This window comes from Haemaphysalis longicornis, unplaced genomic scaffold (assembly GCF_048455015.1).
Source record: "Haemaphysalis longicornis isolate Haplotype H1 unplaced genomic scaffold, Haemaphysalis longicornis Haplotype H1 scaffold_1, whole genome shotgun sequence".
Taxonomy (NCBI): Eukaryota; Metazoa; Arthropoda; class Arachnida; order Ixodida; family Ixodidae; genus Haemaphysalis; species Haemaphysalis longicornis.
Genome location: NW_027526203.1, coordinates 419,647,523 through 419,664,716, shown reverse-complemented (window position 1 = coordinate 419,664,716; position 17,194 = coordinate 419,647,523). Strand labels below are relative to the sequence as shown.

At 45.7% G+C, this 17,194-nt stretch overlaps 1 protein-coding gene across 5 annotated transcripts in view; it reads left to right on the top strand.

Moving 5' to 3' along the window:
* Window positions 1-17,194, top strand: part of LOC144155625 (RUN and FYVE domain-containing protein 2-like) — a 75,921-nt gene that overhangs the window by 31,816 nt on the left and 26,911 nt on the right. For 4 of the 5 annotated variants that reach the window (XM_077687186.1, XM_077687189.1, XM_077687188.1 and 1 more), the window contains 2 exons: window positions 543-668; window positions 7,725-7,822. In XM_077687186.1, the coding sequence (XP_077543312.1) occupies window positions 543-668; window positions 7,725-7,822 (224 nt within the window). The remainder of the gene's footprint in view (window positions 1-542; window positions 669-7,724; window positions 7,823-17,194) is intronic. The other variant, XM_077687187.1, reaches the window with a different exon arrangement.

Below are 17,194 nucleotides of genomic sequence, written 5' to 3'. Positions count from 1 at the left end.
ATCGTTCTCACTACGTGTAAGATGCAGTTTTTGGGGGAATTCTTGTAACAGCAGCACATGCCACGGCCTAGACTTATGCTAGCATTTCTTGTAACCCTGCATGATTTTCTTTTCCACTTTTTACATTTTTGTTTTCATTCCTTCATTTATATGTTTCGCAAGTACACTGGCTTTACATCAGAGTGTGCGTTTTTTGTGTTGTCTGTTTCCGTAATACGTTCCAGTGATACTGATAGGAGTTTATTGCCCAGCATTTGCCAGTATTATTGCATGGATTGGCTTTCCTTCTCCGAATAGACAAAATTGCCTCTCAAGTAGTCAGGCTGGCTGCACTGCACTCACTTCGCATTATTTTATTCAAAGGCTGCACTTTGAGCCACCATGTAATTTGGTTTGTCGCACTGTTTCCAGAAGTACATTGTGTAGGCACGGCCTAGGCCAAACTCTGGGTGCGATTCCAGGATATTTGTGCTAGTCTATGCACAGCAAGGATTTTCGTAAGCATGCACTAACCTTGAAGTGTCTATGTTCACATCTTTCAGGAAGCAGAGATGGCACTGAAATTGCTCGAAAAGGACATTCACGAAAAGCAGGACAGCATAGTGAGCTTACGCAGACAACTGGAGGACATCAAGGCTATTAACCTTCAAATATACAACAAGCTGCAGGTAAGCGACCTTAAGAGAAATCATAACACAGTGTGGCCTGCAGTGCTTACTGTTTGTCATCATCTTTCTTAAAGTGTCTGCGAATGTTAAGACCTTGAAACAACATTTTCTTTTTTTGATTGAAGCCCTTTATTTAATCGAACCTGCTAGGATGTTGAGCACAGGCTGTTCAGCTATAATACTATATACAGTGCAGCCCACTTATAACAAACCCACTTATATCGAAATAGCCATTATAACGAAGTGATTTTGGATTCCCATTCCAATTTTCACATTTTCTATGCCTTTCTGGTCTAATTAACGAAGCAAAGAAATGCAAATCAGCAGATGTAGCAAAGTATTTTTATACAGAAGAAACAAAAATCCTACTTTTAAATAACCTTTTGAGCTTTAGGGTGAACCCAAGCTATAGAAACCGCCAACTCTTGACTACTGGATGCGTCCACTTGCATTGTTTGCCCTTTTGTCCACCTCGGTTCCTTGCATCACACAGCCAGGGGTGCTCAGTCGCCGTCTCAAACCAAGCGAGCACCTCTGTTTTCCTTAGTGCCAGGCAGGCCGACCGCTGGCTGCGCGAGCTGGTTGGCAGTTTTCGTTCGCCAAACCTTTTTCTGTCACGTTTGTCCCCGCGCTGTATAGTGCCCCTTGTTTGTTTGAACAACGCCGCCTGTAAACAGGTGGCGGTGGTTTGAAACACGGAGGAAAGAAAACGGTAGTTTGAAAAAAGGACACCTGTTGATGGATGCTCCAAACGTTTTGTAGTCCCCAGTTCCCGCTTGTAGTGCCACTTTGTGAACAAAAAGGAAAGCATGCAGGTGCACGGGTGCACCCCTAAATTGCTTTTTTTCCATGGCGTGGCGCCACCAGCTAAACCAAGCGATAGCTATGACCAAGTGGCCTGCCTAATAGAATAGCTATTCTAGTAACGTTGTGCCCAACTGCCCAACCTGCCTTCCCACGCTGACGACACTGACGACGCTCGCTGAGTGAGTCATTGGCCCCGGGTCTTTGCATCAGTGAGACTTCGCTATCTTCGTTGCTAGGACTGATGGACTCTTGGTTGATTTTCTAAAGTGTTCTCCTGAAATGCTTGGTCTTCTTGTTCCCTGTGCTTTCTGTAGCCAAGCGTAAATGTCGATTCTAGTAAGACACGGAATGTCTACAGCAAAAGCAAAGGTGCTCACATCAAACAAGAAACGTGCCATTTTGGATGAAGCTCAGCGAAATATTAAGAATACTGACATTGTGCTCAAGTACGGCATTACGCAGTCGAATTTGGCTACCATCGCCAAAAATTCCAACAAAGTTGACGCCATTTTGGATAGTGATGCTGGCAGCGGTGAGCAGAAATGAATTTGCGCTGCGACCTAGGCCGACGGGAAAGAGGCCCTCTACAAATGGTTGGTAGATGCCCGTGCGAAGAATGCCTCACTGAGTGGGCCGATCCTGCTACAAAAGGCCAGTAGTTTGGGGATCATTCTTGGCCACGACAACTTTACGCCGGGCAATGGATGGCTGCAGCGGTTCAAAGAACGGCACGGCATCACATGCAAGAGCGCCGTAAATAAAGCTGCGTCTGTCGACGAGGACGGCCTCCAGCGTTGGAAAGAGGGTCACAGCGGCCGCATCTTTGATACTTACGCTGACAGGGACATATACAACGCTGATGACATGGGGCTGTTTTTTCAGTTACTGGTGGCGAAAACCCTCGCACCGAAGACGGACAAGTGCGTGGGAGGAAAAAACAGCAGCAATCGCATCATGGTGTTGGTGTGCACCAACATGGAAAGCTCAGACAAGCGGGACCTCTTAGTCATGGGCAAATCTAAGAAACCGCGTGACTTTGCGAATGTGCTGCCAATGCCTGTAGTGTACACAGATAAACTTAAGGCAAGAATGTCGAGGGACATCTTTTGCAAGTGACTGCATGACTTCGACAAGGAGGTGAGCGCAAAGAAGCGCAAAGTTCTGCTGTCACTCGACAATTGCAGTGCACACCTATGTCAGCGGACATCTATAAGCGCTGTCGAGCTCCTTTTCCTTCTTCCAAACAAAACCGCTAAGCTGCAGCCAATGGACCAGGGAGTGATAGCAAACTTCAAAGTCCACTATTGCCACCGTGTAATCGAATGTCTTGTCATCGACATACAGACCGCTGACAACTCAGCAGACTTGAAGGTGCCGCTGGTGAAAGCAATATTTTTTGCAAACGGAGCCTGGAGGGACGTGAAGTTGCCGAAAATACTTCACTGCTTCTGCAAAGCAGGTTTCTTGCAGTGTAGCAGCGCTGCCGGAGATGAAGCGGCAGCAGGTGATATTGGTGACACAGCAGGTGGTGCCGCGACAGCCATGAGACTAGGGCAGCTTTGGGAGTCTGCTAGCGCTGAAAACCTTGTACCATGCGGCTTGAAATGCATGGATTTCGTCCTCGCGGACGAATACGTAGTCGCAACTGAGGGACTCTTGATCGATGAACTCGCCAGCAGTGTTTCTGAAAAGGAAACGATCACTGATGACAGCGCCTCGGACCCCGAAGGTGACACCTGTAACGCACCTCAGCCTATTGCAGCAGCTATTGCAGCCGTTGACACATTGTGTATGTACCCGAGTTCAGAAGCGGGCGTCGCTCACAGTTGGACATAATTGAGGCCGCTGTTTTGAGACGTGTGCTCATGAAAGGCGTGCAGAGTACCCTCAACCACTTTTTTGAGAAAGTGTAAATAAAATTTTCTGCTCGTTCTACATGATGCTTGCACTCTTTAAAAGTCCTGATATAGCGAAGAAGCGGTTATAGTGAAGTAATCTCCTATTCCTGCCGATTTCATTATAACCGGGCTGCACTGTATACTTGACTGTAAGCAGTGTTGCTATTTTTAGGCTCCGCTAATTCAGTGCTGTAATACAAAATCCTTTGTTGTTGTGTTTAAGATTCTGGTGAAATCGGGTTGAAAATACAAAGTGTGGTTTTGAAAGTTGCAAAATAAGGAGTAATTAAGTTTTTCATCACATCTTCCAGAAACTGGAGTTCTATTTTCATGAGTAAGAAAATGTTTGTGTAGCGTTGTCAAATTCACAAAATCTCCGTTTTTTGGAGAGGTCATGCCACGATCGAGAGCCGCTTAATTTGCATTTAAATTATAAATAGCATCAGTGGGGCTTCTGCTGGAGGTTAGCACGAGGGTGTCTAGCTATTTCCTCCAGTGTCTGCAGCTATGCTTTGGCAGGCATAAGCGTGCAGAAGTGACACCCACTTCCAACCAAGCCTTCTTAGGTTATCACCAGAGTGAACAAAATTTTGTCATGATCAACTGATTTATTACTGTGACAATTCGACCTTGATTGGGACTTGCTGCCAAGCCTAACGGCTTGAGTGCATTTTCACTTTAGCAGAAAAGTGTTGTGTCAGGCCACAGCTCATTTTGGGGCTATAAATGCTTATGTAGATGAAGACATCTCGGGATAAAAACCAGGTTTAAACTTTTTTTTATATATAAACATCGTTTTGGAGGGGCAAGATGTCAAGCATTGATATTGCACTTGCGCAAAAAGGCTTTTATTGAGTAAGTGCTGATGTGTACAAAATTATTTCTAATAGCTTGGTCCCCACCCAGGAACAAGTGATTCCCAACCAGATACACTATCAGCTGAGCCATGAGAAAAGGGTGGCTGTGATAGCAAACTGCGAGTGGCCAAGTGCCATAGTTTATATATGGTGTCAGATAATATCATTACTACATGGGAAATCATGCCCCAGATCACATCACACCACAACCACAGAGGGTTGAAGAGTCACGCACGCAGAAGGCTTCCTCGGCAGAATAATGGTGTTATTAATATAAAGTTACGCCCATTGAAGCTTGGCATATGCTGAGTTCTCTGTGATCATGAAGAAGGGGCACTGGAGCAGTTGATGTCTTCTATTCCACATCAGAGGGGCAGACTGTTGGCCAGCAAGCTAAGCTACTTAGTTTGTTTGTTTGTTTATTTCATTGCTCCGTTACATACAGAACTTGCAAATAAATTTACATACGTTAGTTGATGCACACATTTATAGATGCACAATTTTCCTCACATTGCATTCAGAATCGACTTAGTCAGTCTTGATAATGCCGACAAAGGCTTATTTCAATTTCACGTTAAACCTTTCAAGTCAGACGAGGGGGAGGGCTGAGCAACCTCGTCTGTCCATTGAATGCATGGCTATATCTGCCTGTATTGCTTAACAAGGATTGACACATTCTGTGCTTTCCCATTATTGTCAGCAGGATCACACTGGTCTAATCAATAATGTCATGGGAGTGTTGATGAAAGGGCAGATGGACCTTTTATCATGAAGCAGTAGGTTGAAATGGGTGAAAGCAGGCTATTTCAAATGATGCACTTTCAGATGAAAGTATCGTTTTCCCTTGTTCGCTTGCAGTGCTCAGTTGTAGCAGAATTGCATGCATTGTGTGCACGCACATGTCCTTACCAGTTATGCTACAATGCTTAAAGGGGTCGTGAAGAGATATAAAAAAAAATTGGGTTCTGTGGGTACTTAGAACTGTGTAATTTTGATAAACAAACTATACGTAGCCGTTTTGTTGCACGATATCGCCAGATAGGAAAAGAAATGCAGATGCGGTTTCACCGAGGCTTTCCTCCTCAAGTCGTGAAGTGACATCATGTTAAGAAGCCCATCGTAGCATCCCCTTGTCTGCAGAACATGTCGGCATAGAGGGGGCTCGCAAAGGGTCAGATAAAGCTACAACATTCATGCCATGATGAAACCTGCCCTGCAACTCAACGGGAGATATCTGATTCCTGATATGACTGATCGACATGGTCGAATTTTAGATGCAGAGCATCTGATTCACTCGCCTTGTCCCTCCGGCGTCGGCGTCGTCGTCGTTGTCGTCGGCGTTGTCCACCCCTCCCCCATTCTCCTCGCTGCGCCAGCTGCGCTCTCCGCCGCTCACCCCCTCTCCTCTCCGATAGCGAACACTCTCTCGCGAGGGGCATGGGCATTGGATTGGATTGGATTGGATTGGCTTGGCTTGGATTGGATTTGGATTGGATTAAAGTGGATTGTGTTGCGTCATAGCCGCGGCAGACACGCTGGGGCCGGCGCATGTGCAGTACTCTGTCTTCCGCGGTTTCCTCTCCTTCGGGCGCGCTGCGCATATAACCGGTGTGCCGTTCCCCGGCGAAGCAACATCCACGCTTGGCTCAAACACCTAGAGTCCACGCCGCTTTACAAGTACGCCAACGTCGTCATCGACTGGGACCGGCTTCCGCAGTCCCCTCAACGTTATGCACGCTATAAAACGCGGTCCCTTCGGCGCTCCGCCTATGCGTCGCATCTACACAGGGGTTCCCGCGAGGGGAGGTGGGAGTTTTTTTCAGTCAACAACGCAGGCGAGTGGCACTGGAAGAAGTCACCACGTTTAAAGTAAAGTGGGTAGTACTTGTAAACTGCCAATGCTTCTTTGCACTAGTCTAAACCTTCGTTCTGCTAGCCAGTATTCTCACTCAAGCTTGTCGATGTCTGTCTCACATAGCCTGTAATGCAAGTTAAGCAAATGTGATTTTCCTGACTTGATGAGGTAAATGACTGAAAGCTTAAATGGGAATTTACTACCTGAACACGTCCATCGAAGGAACTTTGAGTAGTCGGAAATTAAAACCAACCCGTCATTTCCTCTTCCAGCGCAAAAATAACTAGCGAGAAGCAGTGATAAACCGTGTTGCCGAGTCCCACCATCACACAGTTCAACTGCTTTTCTCCAATAAACAATGCTGTTAACATCGTTTCATTAATTTGATATGCTCCTTTTTGGCTTACTGCAGAGAAGCGTCCAACAGTAAGTTGGCAGTTACAGCTCTGGGTTGATTAGAATTAATGAAAATGCACGAGAGTGCTGGGCTACAAATACTTAGCGGCTTTTATTCCGCAGTTTTCTGCCAGGCGCACTTTCTGCGCCTATAGTTGAGTTCGTAAAGTGTCTTACTGCAATGCAGGCCAGCCCGGTGGCCCTAAATTCGAATAACACGCTTTTTTTTTTTTTTTGCTTGAGTGGCTTTGTGTTGTTTAATAAAAAAAGTTAATATTCCGAAGGGAATTTGGCAAGACCATGTGAACGTCAGCAGGGAAACTAGTGCAAACCATACCAACAGCCAGTAGGTCTGAGTTCTGCTACAATGGTTGCCAAACAACTGAAGCGTAGCGCCACTGGTCACGTCGATAGAAAACTTTATGGCAACGAATGAAGGATTCATTATTTTTAAGGTATCGGGTTTGCAGCTTTACAAAATAATATACACAAAGTGCGTTTAACTCTCGAATGTTCTAAACGTGACATCACTGCTAGTTTGGCTGCCGACCAATGATGCGCGCATGGTCGCTTGTGATACACCTCAAAACAAGCATTTCAAGAGCGTCTCCTATATTTCAGAAGCAATTAATTGCGAAAATATTTGGAATTTATATTCTTAAATGGTTGTTCAAGCAGATAAAAGTAAGCAAAGACAAATGCATTTTCTCTTCACAACCCCTTTAATGATAAAGCGCTGATCAGCTTGTTGGTTGGTGCTGCCATGGTAAGACTGAAAACTCGCAGAGCTGTTCTTGGTGTATATTCGATGAAAGAATGTGTTGTACAGGCACACTTGAAGGCACCATTGTTGTGCAGCTGGTCATCGAGTCCCAGTCACTTCAAAATGTGCTACTGTGCACTGGATGTCAATCACTTAACGGCGATGCTGTCAAAAAGGAGGAAACAGCGTGCTAGAGGGATTGCTGACAAGTAAAGCGTTCAAATGTTCTCCCAAGTTTACCTTGTTTTTTGCCAAACTCAGAACTTGCAGGATTTTGTTTTTGTGGGGTTTGACTGCATTTTTGCACAGGTTGTAGCGCTGTCTTTTTACCACGTAGAGTGAACAGCACTGCTTCCATCTGCTATTGAGAGAGAACATGAGGATTGTGTGAATCACTGGCTTTTTGTGAGTAAATTCATCATCCTGTTGGATGACCCCCAATATGTATCTTCTTTTCTTCTTCAAATCTTTCAAATCCAGGATTGTGAGTCTTCACTAAAGGCAAAATCGGAGCAAGTTGTGAAGCTGGAGCAGAAAGTGGCACAGCTGACGGCAAGCCTAAAAGAAACTGAGGCGAAGTAAGTGGCAGCCTGTCTATGAGGTATCATCAGAGATGGCAGAATTTTCTTTATTTTATTTCTAACTGATGCCATGCAACTTGCGGGCAATGTGCTTTTTGCATTTCTTGCTTTGATTGCAATGTTGATAAGTCACTTTTTTCTATTGTGCAAAAGACCATTTTCTATGCCCTAGAACTTTGTGAGTGCTCTCTGTCCTCATTGGGAGCATCTACCACTGTGTTGATAGAGTTGTCACATTATGAAACGAAACGGTCATATTACTTGTTTCCTCTCTTGCTCTTTTGTGCCTCTGTGGTTGTTGGGAATCATTGCTTGTTGATTGTTTAAAACGCAGATAAGTTTATGTTAGCCATTGATGGATGGCTTTCATGCTTTGTTGTTGTGGCGGTTGGCCTGTTTTTGTGTCAGTACACACAACGGTAGCAAATGGCAAGTGACTGTCACAAGGCTTCCACTCATCGTAGTGACACTGTTTTGTCAAAGAACTGTGTTCCCTTCTGGTGTTATTGGGGCTGAGTGGTTGTCCATTGGTGACGAGCATTTTGGATGGTACTTTGGCTGTCTAACACTGTTGACATGGGATGGTGGTTTTCTTTCTTTTTGCCCATTTGTTCTTTGTGCGACATTGTCGTAGTTGTTTGTTGTCTTATGTCTGCCACTGTATCTTTGTCCTATGTGACAGAGGCCTCCATGATGGCAGTGCGCTGTTGCCTGCTGTTTTACGTAGAGGCATCATTTTGCCAGCTATCTGGCTTTGCGGTGTGCACGCGCTGTGTACACAGGCATAGTTTGGATGCACAAATGGTTGCAATTGCAAGTGTGCAGGAATTTATGATGCAAAATATTGCTTGCCTCAATTCTTCATGCAATCCACTGCTTGCAAAGTGCTAGATGACACTGACGTTGCAGAGCATCGTAGTAGTACCTTATCTGATGTGCTTGTACGTGCATGGGAAAGGAAAAGTGGTTCAGCGTGTGTCTGTAAAGGGGCACAAGTTTTGCCTTCTTCTAATTTGCAAGCTTGCATCTGGCACTGAATGTTTCTACTGTATATACAAAGAGCCAATAAAACAAAGCTATATCGCCCTTCCTTTGTGCCCTGCCATGAAAAATAGTTCACAGTTAAAGTCCTCAATTGAAAGTGTATCTGCTTTCAAGGGTAGTGTCATATTTTCAAAGAGAAATTAATGCTTAGATGCTCTTCAGCCAAAAATAGTCTTCTGTACAAAATCTATTGTAACAGCTAGCTTTACCTGGACGAAGTAGAAACCTGAGCAACGATGGAGAGTGGTTGCTTGGAATTAAAGGAGTACTGACACCAAATTTTGATACCTAAAAAATGATATAATTGGCTTCAGTAGTTTGTACAGATGCCTCACAGAAATTTTTGCAGCGATCCGAGGCCGGAATCACATCTAAAATCGATTTTGATTGTCCAGGCCGCGAGCTTCCACAAATCGGCAGCACTAGCGCAATCGCTATCGGCGTGACGAAACATTGGCCTACGTGTCTGGCCGGTTCAGGGTGACGTCATATAGTCGTTTTCAGAACCGGAAACGATATCCTGCGCTGCTGTTGTCGGTGGTATTCGTTTGGGCAGGAGACGTGGGCGTAGCTGTGTGAGCAATGCTTGTAAACGTTGCGTGTTCGACGTCTTTACTCTTCAGTTCGTTGCCGGCGCATGGTGTTCGGCACTGGTGCCGAAAACGGCGTGGTGCGCGATGTCGACGGGCACCGCGGCGATGCGGCGGTGCGTGTCGCCGAGCTCGCCCAAGTTGTGCTATGGCAAGCTCGCGGTATGCGAAGTACTGCTCGTGGAAACCTGCCCGAACAAATCGACGACGACGCCAAGGTGCATTATTTTCCACGCGGCGACATGCAGCGCTAAATGTGGACTTCGTGGAGTTCGTGCACGCCGGCGGCCGCAAGAACTGTCGCCCAAGCAAGCGGGCTCGGGGTTGCACGGGTCACCTTGGGTGTTGGGAACTTAGTATCGTGGCGACTATTTGATTGCTGGTATCTGTACAACTGCGAATGACCATCCCTTACACAACTTTTCACCACACTATCATCCCCTTTTTCGCATATGAAGCTTTCTTTTGGCAATAATTTCCGTTTCTGCGATCGGTGACCAAGACATCTGCCGCGGCCTGTTTGGTTCTAGCGCGCAGGTGGCGCCATCTTTCGACCGCTCGCCGCACCGTGGTGCCGACAGTGCTGGGTCGGAGCGCCGAACCTCCGCTGCTGGTCAGCGTAGGCTTACCATCGCGGCAAATATCTGAACGCCACTTTTAAATTCAGCGCTGATAACAACTCCTAGCACAATTTTCAACACACTAACATCTAGTTTCTCGCATGTAGAGCTTCTTTTTCGTGATCAGATTGATTAGAAGAGTGGCGACAAGCTGTTGCTATCACGGTCTGCGCCGGTTCGAGCCGCAGTGATATTAAAAAACGGACGACGGCAAAGACATCGCCGGCCCAATCGCCTGGCCAAATAAAGTTGTTCTGTCTGTCGGGTGGCAGTGACTCATCCGAGTCTGAAGATTCAGACGACATGTCGACTGCGCGGGCGAGTCGCAGACCATGTGCAGTCGTAGCAGACGATGCGGCGAACGCATGGAGGAAAGAAAAACGTCCCTGACGTCACGGGTGAGACCGTGACGTAAGGCTGCCCGCTTGCAGGCTGGCCTTCGAACGGCCATTTTCCCGCGCGGCGACCAAATTTGAAATTGGTTGCAATAAACGTGCTATAATTAATTCTGTGTTGGCGGCTGACGGCTTTCGGTTCGATTTTCGTAATTACTGGGCCAATAGGTATTCTTTACAGCATAAAAACTGAAAGCGAGAAATTTCGTGTCAGTACTCCTTTAAGTCTTCAGAACATGAACCTGCACTCCCATCAGATTCGTGTTGTTGTTGGGCAACAGTTTGCTTCCGTGTGCCTAACAGGATTGAAGTTCAAGTGTGGTTATAGCAATGATTGTCACCACCTATTCCTCACTAACTAGGGAATGACCTCTTCCCCAGTCATGTGAGGAATGGAGCAAAGACAGTAATCGCAATCCCACTCTTCACAAGAGACAGGCATATACACGCGATTGGTACAGTAGAGAGATACCCCCTCCTTTCCCACTCGAGAAATGCAGTCAGAATGCCATTCCTGGCAAGGTACAGTTATGTGCCATCCAGCTGAATTGGAAGTGGAGTCATGATTGTCCTCCTTAAAAAGGACAATGGCATGTCATCATCTCATTTGTCGGAAAAGGAGAATTCTGAACCTGCTGCTGGATCAAAAAATACCACACGCAGTCACATGCACACACGGATGCACGCATAAATTCTTCCACAAACGGGCTTCACATTCCGCGTCTGCCCAGCTCCTCCAAAATGGAAGAGTTGTAGTGTTTTTTACGCATGGATGACTAAAACCTTGATGACCGCCGACAAGGCACTTTATTGGACGGAGGCTTGATGGACAAGGCTATTTGCAGTTTCATCGAAATGTATAATAGGGCTACCCAGCCTACCAAGAGGCGAGTAAGTGTGCAGTTGCAGCTTGGTGCAGGAGCCATGTTCCCAACTTCAGACCATGCAAATAAATGTCTCTCATGAGGCAGCAAGTGTGCATGGGTGCGAGGGGTGCAAAAAAGGTGCAGGTGCAAGACAAGGGTGTTGCGTTTCTCCTGCCTGAGTCACTTCCTGTCAGCGCACACCATTCCTTGATGGGGGCATGAGTGCCTGGCACATGTGGCACAACATTGAGTATGCACTGGTCAGCGCCGTCTAGATAAACATGCTCTGGGTTCCCTTTTCACCCCGCCTCTCTCTGCGCTGAAGAGTGAATGTGTACTAAAAGCTTTGACCACAAGATAATGGTTGGATCATGTAGCAACAACACCTTAAGACAATGACTAGATGTGGTGTTGTGCCCATGTAAATGGCCCTACATGAAAACAGCATCAATGTCTGTAGTCTGGCATACCTGCCAGGTTTCCTGAATTATCCGGGAGACTCCCGGATTTTGATGGTTTTGTACGATTGTATGGTCGAAACAAAAATCTCCCAAATACACACCCGTGTTTGGCTAAACCTTTCTCCCAGTCTAGCCACTTGCGCTGGAGCTACCTGACAACCCAAACGCATCGTACCCCACTGGACATCGTAATAACTTGTAAAGCATAGTTGGCAATGCGCGCAAGTTGAACTGGTCAGTACCACAGAAACGCTGAATGCGAGAGGCATTTCAGCATGGTAAAACAAAATCGTCCCCAGTTCCGAGCATTAAGTTCTCGCACAATCCGAGCTCAGTCGCGTTCTTTTGGCGAAGTGTAGCAGGAACGAACATTGTTATGCTCAGCAGTATTCCCAGGGGTTCTTGAAAAAGGCGGCGTCAGCCGCATCGAAGATTTGGCAGCTGACCAGTCGTGTAGTTCGTTAGTAGTTTGGACGAAACAGTTCAGCTCCTACTCTGTTGTAACTAAATTAGAAATGCATGTAAATGTAAATCATTCCATTCTGTTGCTACTAATTTTTGTATCCCTCCTCCTCCTCCCCCCCCTGGGACAGATCTCCCTAATGCCATCTCGGCGAACCTGGCAGGTATGGTCTGGGAAAGAAGAGTTAGCGACTTAGCTTGCAAAAAATACTGAATGGGGTGAAGCATTTAAATGGAAGTAGAATTTTTTTTTATGTCTGACCACCTGCACAGTCCCGTGGGAGATGCACTACGTTAGCTCTGGAACCCCTTCAGAACCCGAACTGACGCAACGTGGCTCCAATGCGAATTCATTGAACCCACATTGTGTTGTTTCGCAGTGATTTGGACTTGTGTAGTGACACCAAATAACATGTACCGGTTTAATAGGTGAGATGGTAGCTGCATGGCTCTGCTTCATAAAAAATGGTCGATGCAGTCGAGTTGCAATGACCCGGTTTGCAGCCTTATGCGATGGTCAGACTACCGACGTAACAGCCATATCGTGCACTATGGACGTAAAAAAACACGGCGTTTCACGCATTTCGGTTGGCTGAGATGTCTAATGACGTCATTATTTAAAGATATTACGACAGTTGCGACAACAGTCTGAACTCGGCCTTACTTTGACGCTGTAACTTTGTCCAACTGTGCTAGTGCGTTAGTAAAGTTGCCACTCCTATATAAAACAAGCTTCTAACATTTCTTTGAAAAAGTTCTCAGGTGCATGAAATGCATGCTTTAAAAGTAGCCGACCGATTTTTCGGACCTGGTGGTGAACTAAAGATAGTCCGAATAAAAGAGCAATTCGAAAAATCCGCGAGTCATAAAACAAACTTTATTTCATTTAAATAGGACTGAAAAAGTCGTGAATGGTTCCTTGCATTAAATTCCTGTCTGAGAATGTGTGCTTGCATGTCTGCAAGCGTCATGTTTTCTTCGTAAACACTAGACAACAACGCCAAAGCGTTGACAATGTATGGTCACGTATGACCCATTTCCGGCTTTTGAGATTGCTTCCGCTGCAGACTACATGCAAAATTATGGCCTCCAAAATCAAAGTTTGTTACCCTGACAGGAGTCGAGCCAATCCCCATCCAATCGGAAGCTAGCCAGGTGGCTTAAATTTCAAAATGGTGCTGTCCTGAAGTCGCAGCTTGGCTCTGTCGTGGGAAATTTTGTCTGGAAAATCGAACTTATGGCTTTATTTTGTCCGAAATGTTCATTTTTCATATACATTATTCCTATGGGACAACTGGCAGTTCCTCGGGAAAGTCCGGAATATCCAGCAAGTCCGAATTTTTGGAGTCTGAAAAGACGGTCGGCTACTGCAGATGGTTGAATAGTGAGCCCGCATAGTGGGCACATGAATTGACGAGGTATAAAATGTGTGATGACCACATTACCACATTAAAGGCAACATGGATTGAGATGCTGAATGGAATATTAACACCTTTATTCTAGCAGAAGGCAGTTTGATAAAGGGTTTTGGTGGATCCTCGCAGCCTCTCCATTATTTCAGGCTCTGCTGTCAGTTCACATTTCACATTCAGTTGGTGTTGTGAGCCCTGGGCACTTGCCAGTCGGCCCACATTCTTGCTGCACGCACCTTGGCATTTCGTCTTATTCCCCATTCGGCATGTTGTAGCATTCCTTGAGTAAGATGTTAGAAGTGGGCTTGTGTTCAGGCGGGGTTTGATCTTTTGCCTTGTTGCATATTCAGGCTTGAATGGATCTTTCGTTTTTTTGGAAATTTGGCACATCGGCCCATCCGCTTTGGTTGGGTCTTTCTTCTCACCCCGCACACTCTTGTGACACGGCATGAATGTATTGGGAGTTCCAGCTCAAGAGTTAGATCACCAAAGTTTTCAACTCATGTTTAAACTGAGAAAAAATTAAATATTAGACTTTTTTAGCACAGTGTGGAACTCTGGCCAACTGTACTTCAAATGAACATGGCCAAAGGCTTCTCATCACATTTTTAAGTGAATATGATTCAAGTAAGAGCTCCTTGTTTGCCTATAAATGCTTGATACCACAGCATTAAACTTTTTTTTATGTTAATTGCAAAAAGTAAGTACTCGATCAGCAACAAAGCTTTCACACAGCTACAAAAAAAGGAACAACACGACAGAATATTTTTTCTCAGTTTAAACATCAGTTGAAAACTTTGGTGCTCTAACTCTTGAGCTGGAGCTTACAATACATTCATGCATGTCACAAGAGTGTGAGAGGTGAGAAGAAGGACCCAACCGAAGCGGATGGGCCGATGTGCCAAATTTCCAAAAAAACGAAAGATCCATTGTATAGTCAGAGAGCTTGTGTAGTGAGAGAATATTTTATTCCCACTTGAAAAACTTTTTATACTAGGGCTCTTCGATCATCACGCCCGGATCAACATGGATTGTCTGGGATGCTGCTCAGTATTAATATTTCACATCCATTCTTATAGTGAGGAAAGACGTGTGACTCCCTGCTGACTGTCATGTACCACAACGATAGCTCTGAAGTATTGCACTCATCTCGTATGCGCAAGGTACCAGGTTCGAATCTGCATATCGCCAGAAGCTCATTGTATTTCGTCAATGAGTAGTAGTGTCCCTGGTTGAGTGCAGGCCCTTAAGAGGGGATTCACACCTGGAAAGCTGCCTGTACCCTTGCGAGGGACCCCTGACCCTTCACGATCTGGCAGGGCCACCCATCCATCTACAACACTACTTTGCTGGGGGGTGAAACAGTATGGTGGCTGTCCTGCCACAAGGGGATAGTGAGTTGAGCATCCACCGTGGCTGTGGTAAGCACCACGTGTATTCATGAGCCTTGGTGGTGCCGGGCTGTACCAGCAGAATAGGTACAAGCGTCCCCCTGGCCTGGCATTTGGCCGTTGTGTGGGACGACAGTGGCTGGAAGGTTGACCGAGCTTGTATGGGAAATCACTACAATGGAATGGGACAGTTGGAAAATGTCTTTCTTACTCAAAGACACTTTGCTATTGCGTGGATTACTTAAACTTTGTTGCTTCTTGCTCTAAAGGTGCCAGCCTGCACCTGTTTAACAAATTCTGCTTATATTTAACAATGCAGAGCCTTGAGCTACTTCAACCCTTTCTGCGTGGCTCACATTCACAGAAGCAGCGCAGGTGGCTGTCAGTTAATGGGTCGTCTCATCTCTCCTATTATATTTATATTTTTATGCCATTTACGTTTTAAATGAGGCCACAATTGTTATTTCTGAGGCAGATACTCGTTACAAAACTAAACGGAGCTTTAATCACATCGAATGAGCAGGTCTAAATGAGGCTACAATTAACATACATGCATCCGACTCCTGTGGGTGGGGATGTGCTGTTGTCGCTGGCACTCGTGAGGATGGAACCACATTCCGGGATACCTTTTGTTGGTGCTTGAGCACCTTAATAAACTTTAATTGTTTGTTGACATGTTCTAAGGGCATTATCTGTAGAGGCATGTCCATGACAAGTTTTGTAGGGTGCAGCCAGAAGCTGGAACACCACATGAGTACCCATCAACTGCAGAGCAATATTTATTTATTTTTTTATTTATTTACAAGTACCTTACAGGCCCTCAGATAGGGCATTAAGTAAGGGGGCCTAACAAAGGCATGAGTACAAGTTGCAGCATGTACTACAAGTAATGTGCGAAAGGCACTAAATAAGCACTAAGCATAAGTAACATAGAGACTAAAACTAAATGTATATATATAAATGAGCAGCACAGATCATGACCAAACTACAAAAAAAAAATGCAGTTCATGGCACAAAGCAGTTTGAAAACTGTACAATATGTGTAACTGAAATTGACAACAGAATTCAGCATATAAAACTGGGGATGTCATAACAGCGCTACAGGAAGTATGAACAGTTCATACTGAGAGTGCTCATTACAGAATTTCCTTCTGCTGTCAGTACATGGCCTATGGAGGGAATATGTTTGGAGAAAATGGCTGTAGCTCTTGTTTAGTCTTGTTTAATCGAAACTAACCCAGAAACAAATTATATGACTAGCCACTAAGACGATTCCAAAGTTACACTGAGTTTGGTTTACTTTCCATAATCGCGTAGTTCACTGTCAAGTTGTAAATATTGTGGAATTCCCGTCTTCTGTCAATACATGGGCTTTTGCGGGAAAAAAATGGACAGCCCCTATGGTTGTTGGCTAGAACATAACTATAGTCCATCCAAATTTCATTCAGCTAAATACCTGGGAAACATGCTCAATCGCAAATTACAAACAGCATGTTTGTTTTGTGCACTTCTTGTACTGGGCCTAGCTCTGTTGGTCATCCCTTCTTTACAGAGTGTAAGGGCACTGCATTTTTTAATGGCATCTGAACATTTTTTGCCCTGCCTTATAAATGCAGCAACATTTTTTACACCGTTTGGATAGCCAGGTACAAGCATAGACAGCGACAAGCACTTCGTGGCCAGTGGATCGCTCTTTTAGATGCGGCGCATCTCTTGCTCTGAGGCATGTCCCTCCCGCGGCGGCGGCGGCGGCGGCGACGGCCGTCCGCAGCCCTCCTCCGTTCGCCTCTCCCACAGCTGTGTGCAACACTCTCACTCCGGCGCATTAGCATAATGACAGCTGGCGCACCTGGTTGGCGCGCGCTTCGCTGCGTTAACGCTGCGTTAACAGCTGCTCTGGTGTGCATGTGCGTGCATGCGCGACTCTCCTCCGCGATCTCCTCTCCTTCAACCCAATGGAAAGGCCAATTGAACCCCCAGATGCGCCGCATCACACCAGGGTTCCCTCGCGGGGAGATGGAGGCAATTTTTTTTAGTATGAAACGCATGAGCAGTGATTGGATGCTGACACAGCATTTAAACAAGCCCTATATGTAATCTTCTGTCTGTTCAAGGAATGCTAATTTCT